The 5957-nt window shown below is 40.6% G+C and overlaps 1 protein-coding gene across 1 annotated transcript; it reads left to right on the forward strand.

Annotated features, from left to right (window-relative positions):
* Positions 1 to 4815: 4815 nt before the first annotated feature.
* LOC113922801 (MICOS complex subunit MIC26-like) lies at positions 4816 to 5436 on the forward strand. Its single transcript, XM_035721809.1, has one exon. The coding sequence runs from the start codon at positions 4816 to 4818 to the stop codon at positions 5407 to 5409; it is 594 nt and encodes a 197-aa protein (XP_035577702.1). The 3' UTR covers positions 5410 to 5436.
* Positions 5437 to 5957: the final 521 nt, after the last annotated feature.

Below are 5957 nucleotides of genomic sequence, written 5' to 3' on the forward strand. Positions count from 1 at the left end.
ACAGGAAATTTCACACATGAAAGTTATTTTGGAGAATAAACTACATCAGAACATCGTATCTCTAATTACCGTGAGTAGATCCAAAGCTCTGTTGATTCAAAAGCTGGAAAGAGAACGATTGGAAGACTTTTCAAGTGCCCACCAACTTGAAAGTTGTTGTCTGCTCAGGTCTCATGGACTATGATAAGATCGCGATTAACATTAATGGGCCACAGACTTTGTCCTAGGCAGTGTACTATGCACATGCCCGATTGTATTTAATCCTGGCAATACAGTGAATATTCTGGAAGGTTAATGAGTTCACAAGACCAAAGTCATTCATTCACATCCAGCGATAGATCAAATGCCCATCCACCCCTATCCTAAATTGCTTGGGGACCGTATACCAGTGTGCTCGAGTTACTGAGAGGTAAAGAGAGTTTAAACTCTGACAAAGTATGGTTAAAAGGAAGTGAGGATGTTTGGCTTGACTCCAGGAAGATCTGACAGTGTCTTAAAAATGCCTTTCCAACTGCCATGTGCCGAAGGGATTCTCTTTGTATTGTATGGCCCCAAGAAGAGAGCTCAAACCACTAGAGGTATCCACGCCGATGCTGAATTGTGTTAAATAATAATTACTCAGCAAAGATAAATTAAGTGCTTAAGTACTTTGCCAAGCGCTGGTAATAGGATGAACTAGATACAAATGAGCATACAGTAAGAATTGAAGAATTCGGTGTGGTAAGTTGAGATAATAGGGACCTAGACGAGGCATTCGGAGAACACAAAGGATGGTCAGGACTGCAGCTCGAAGTTAAAGGATGAGAGGAGCAGCGGGAAATGAAACAGAAGGCTTCCTGGGAAGACCTGAATCCCAGAGAGTGAGGAGTTAGTGAGCCACTGAAGTGGGAAGGGCACACCAGGTTGGTAACAGGATAACCAAACCTTTAGAGATAGAGAGATTACAGAAGTGATTCACATATAGGATGAGTGGTTCGACTTGTTGACATCTGTTGTCCGATTTTGATCCTACAACTTCTAAAACTAAGAAATCCATCACCGGTGGCAGAACTGATTCACACAGCCAGCTCTCCCTTATCTCTGAAGAAGGAAGGGAGTCGCTTAAGGAAGCTGGGCTGTGGCCCAGAACAAACATCCAATTCCCTTTCCTTCCACGAAGCAGGACAGAGAGGATGGGTAATGAGGTATAATGAGGAGTCAGGAGAGAACAGAGTGAGGTCAGTAGAGGCCCAGACTCCAAAACTGGGCCAGCCAGTGGAGCCGAGAGAGAACCGTTTACACCAGAGAAAAGGTGACACCTGAGAAGCAGGTAAGAGAAAAGAAATCACACAGATCCAAGAGAATAAAGTAATCAGCTGGTCTAACCCTAATATTATGAAAATGGGGCTCAGGGAAATGAGGTGCCTTGCCCAAGAGCTCATGGCTATCTGAAAAGAGGGTGCCTAGTGCTCAACCCAGGGGGATTTCCATTGTACCTTGTGGTTTCGTTTGCTTTTTCACCCTTATACAAAAAATTGTTACTTAATCTTCTTTGAGCGTTTCTTCTCCAGGGACCAGGATGGTGATTATTTGTTTGGATTTAAAAGACTTTAACTTTTACAGCTCCTATTGGCATTGGAGGCTAGGGGGAAAAGTATGGACACGATGGTAAGCAGGTGATGATATCAACGAGGCTTTTAAAATAGATTTTCAAATGGCAAATCTTTGGTGAGAATAACCCAAAATTGACCACATTACCACAATTAGTTGAACTCGGTTGCCTGAAGAGGTCAGCTCACAGAGCATGTAATTAGCTTTATGGTTTTCTCAACATCTGACTTTATTTAAAAGTAATAAATACTTTTTTTTTGAAGCCACTCAGCAAAAAAGATGATGAATACCCTGCCATGACTTTTTTCTCGTTCTTATTTTCTGTTCACATTTGGTTTAAAAAACAGATTTGTTTTACATAAACTCACTAGTAGGTAGAAACTGGTAAGTAATACTGAAGAGTGGATTCAATAAAACTTTCACAGATTTAAAAGTCAAGGGCATGCCTCAGTAAATAAGGAAGTCAGTGGTTTTCTGGCATAAAACCACCTTGTGCAATGCAACAGGGTAAAGTCTAGCTGATGGACAGACAAAATTGGCGATACATAAGCTTCCAGTTCCCCATCTGCATCCCACAGACAAGTATCAATGGAGAATCCGAGTGAAGGTGCCTCACAAGATCTTAAATCACAATAAGAATTACTATATAAACTTATTAGTCTTACTCATTGAATATACTATGTATCAAAGTGCCCTAAAAGAAAGCATTCAATAAGATTGTGGCACTTAAAATTCTTTTTAGACAAAGTATGACACACACACGCACGCGTGCGTGCGCACACACACACACACACACACGGTTTAGTGAACTATTAAATATAAAGGTTATTCCAAATTAATAAGGATGCCAGATAACACTATTAAACTAACCTTAAAGTGCAGACTTTGGGATGCCTGGTGGCTCAGTCAGTTAAGTGTCTGACTCTTGGTTTTGGCTCAGGTCATGATCTCAGTGTTGTGAGATGGAGCCTTTCGTGGGGCTCTGCGCCCAGCTGGGAGTCTGCTTGGGATGCTCTCCCTCTCCCTGTGCCCCCCCACCACTCACATATTCTCTCTCTCTCTCTCTCTCTCAAACAAACAAATAAATCTTTTTTATTTACCTTTTTTAGTGCAGACTTCATATTTGCTGAATGTGTGTCAAAGTTTCCTATTTTTATAGAAGGGGCATTTTCAATTTTTAAAATTGTAAAACTTTACTTTAAGGCTATTTCCTAAAGGCTAATCATTTCTCCCAAGCATCAAAAAATCAAAACTCAGATTCTCATATTTTCTTAAGTGCAATATTTTCCCTCTTATTCTACTTTTATTGAGATATACTTGATATATGCCATTGTGTACATATAAGGTTACAACATGATAATTTGATACACATATTTATTATGAAATGATCACCACAATAGGGTAAGCTAACACTACCATTACCTCACATAATTACCATTTGTGTGTGTGTGGTGAGAACATTAAAGATCTCTCTCTTAACAACTTTCTAGCATATGGCACATTTTTAACCAAAGTCACCATGCTGTACATTAGGTCTCCAGAATTTATTCATCCTCCAAGTACAATTTTGTACCCTTTGACAAACATCTCCTCATTTTACCCTCTCCTCCAGTCCTTGGCAACCAAAAGTCTACTCTTTGTGTCTGTGAATCCAGCTTTTTTAGATCAAAGGCAGTATTTTCAAAATGGTTTGAGGACAGAAAATAGAAGAGCCAATAGAACATTTAGAAGCAAGTTGTGCAAATTCCCAGTTCAGCTCTGAAGTCATGGTCAACAGGTCCAAAATATTCATTTCATTATTGGTCTACACCCATGCATTCTACATTATTAAGTTGCCTGTTTTTATGTTTATTTTTATCTATAAACAAAAGAGTCAGTCACATGGAGATTGTCTTACCAGCTTGAACTTTTTGCGTTACGGTCTCAAGGTAAGTTTGTATGTGTCTTCATTGACCAGTGGCTGGAACTGGTCATGTAAATATAGTATTAGTACTTAGGTGCCTGTTGTATTTCTCACTTACCCATAGTTCAAGAAAAAATTAACCATCCTCAATATTTACACAGTTTCACAAATGAATTTGTTTATTTACCCTCAAGAGGTTGGTTATCATTCATTCATTCAAAAAAAAAAAAAATATTTACTAAGTACTTAGTTGGTGTCAGGGACTACTCTAGGCAAATGGGATAGAGCACCGAACTACAGATACAAAAACACCTGCCTTCAAGGAGTATATATTCAAGTAATAAATGATAAACCTAGTGAATAAATAAGAATATGGTGTTTTAGAAGGTGACGAATGCTCTGGAGTTTAGGGGATTGAGACAGTCAGAGGATGTGTATGTTGGGGAAAGAGAGTTATAAGTTTAAACAGAGGATTCAGGCCAGACCTCATCAGGAAGATAACATATGATGGAGGTGTGAAAGTTGACCATGCAGATATCTGAAGGGAGAATGTTTTAAATGTTCTAAACAGACAGAACAGCCAGTGAAAAGGCCCTGAGCCAGAAGCATGCCTGGTATGTTTGAGGAATCCCAGGAACACCTGATTGGCTAGAGCAGAGCGTGAGAGGAGATGAAACCAAGCAGGTAAGGAGGGTTGGGGTGGATCTCGTAGAGTCTTATACACCAGCACAGGGATTTCTACTTTCCACTCTGAGTGAAATGGGGAGCTGTGGAACAGAGAAATGACATGGCTTGGATGATATGTTGAAAAGCTCACTTAACTACTGTGCTGAGAGTAGACTCTAAGGAGCAAAACTTGAAGCGGGAAGACCAATTAAAAGACTATTACAGTAAACCACACAAGAGGTAGCAAGGACTTATACCAGGATGTGACACTGGGGGAGTGAGAAGTACATGGATTCTGAGTATGTTTTCATGGTAGGATGATCTCACCTATCAACCATTGTGTGCAAAGAGAGAAGAGAGCCAAGAATGAATACACATTTTTGACGTGAGCAATTGAAAGGATCAACAGCTTATTGTGTTGAGAAGTTTCAGTTTGGGTGGAGGTTGGGGAAATGATTAGAAGTTTAGTTAAGAAAATGCTACACTTGATATGTCTCTACACACATCCAAAGGAAGACGTCAAGTTGGTAATTGAACTTGAGTCTGAAGTTCAGAAGAGAGGTCTGTGTGGAACATATAAATGTGGGTGTCATCAGCATTTAAATTACATTGAAAACCATGTGACTGCGCCCACCGGAGCCACCTCTGCCAGCAGCATGTTCAAGGTAATTCAGAGGTCTGTGGGGCCAGCCGGCCTGAGTCTGCTCACCTTCAGAGTCTATGCATCACCTAAAAAGGACTCACCTCACAAAACTTCTGTGAAGGTTAATGAGCTTTCACTCTACTCCGTCCCTGAGGGTCAATCTAAATATGTGGAGGAGCCAAGGACCCCACTTGAAGAAAGCATTTCACATCTCCGACGTTACTGCGAGCCATATACAAGTTGGTGTCAGGAAATGTACTCACAAACTAAGCCCAGGATGCAGAGCTTGGTTCAATGGGGGTTAGGCAGCTATGAATATCTCCAAAATGCACCTCCTGGATTTTTTCCAAGACTTGGTGTTACTGGTTTTGCTGGCATTGTTGGACTTCTTTTGGCTAGAGGTTCAAAAATAAAGAAGCTGGTGTATCCACCTGGATTCATGGGACTTGCTGCCTCTCTTTATTATCCACAACAAGCCATCGTATTTGTCCAGGTCAGTGGGGAGAAATTATGTGACTGGGGTTTACGAGGATACATAGTCATAGAAGATTTGTGGAAGAACTTTCAAAAGCCAGGAAATGTGAAGAATTCACCTGGAAATAAATAGAATGCTCCATGCTCTGCCCATTTTAATCAGTTATAGGTAAACATTGGAAACTCCGTGCAGTAAACCAGTATTTCTACAGAAAAATGGCAGAGAAGCCAGTACTGAATATAGTAAATTGGCTTTCTTCTTCAGGACAAATTATACTAGGCTTCTTTGTTACCTTGGGTGATGCTATGCTGCAAGTGGACTAATCGGAAATCCTTTCACCTAGAGATAATGTCTAGCCTTAGAACTCCTCGTTCTCAAGTTACTATTTATGTACATAATTAAAATTCCAAATTAAAAAAAAAACATGTGACTGCATGAGATTCATATGAAGGGAGTGTCGACAGAGAAGAAAAAAGGACTAAGGAATGATCTCCAGGTCACATCAGTGTTAAAAGTTTGGGGTGAAGAGGGGAAGCCATCCAGGGAGAGCAGGAAGGAGAATAGTGAGACAGAAGGAAAACCAATGTGGTGTCCCAAAAGCTAAGAGACAGAGTGAAGTCTGTCAGGGAGGTGGGAAGGGCTGATGGGCAGGAATGGAGGTCATGGGGCATCTCGACAAG

This window comes from Zalophus californianus, chromosome 9, assembly GCF_009762305.2.
Source record: "Zalophus californianus isolate mZalCal1 chromosome 9, mZalCal1.pri.v2, whole genome shotgun sequence".
Lineage (NCBI taxonomy): Eukaryota > Metazoa > Chordata > Mammalia > Carnivora > Otariidae > Zalophus > Zalophus californianus.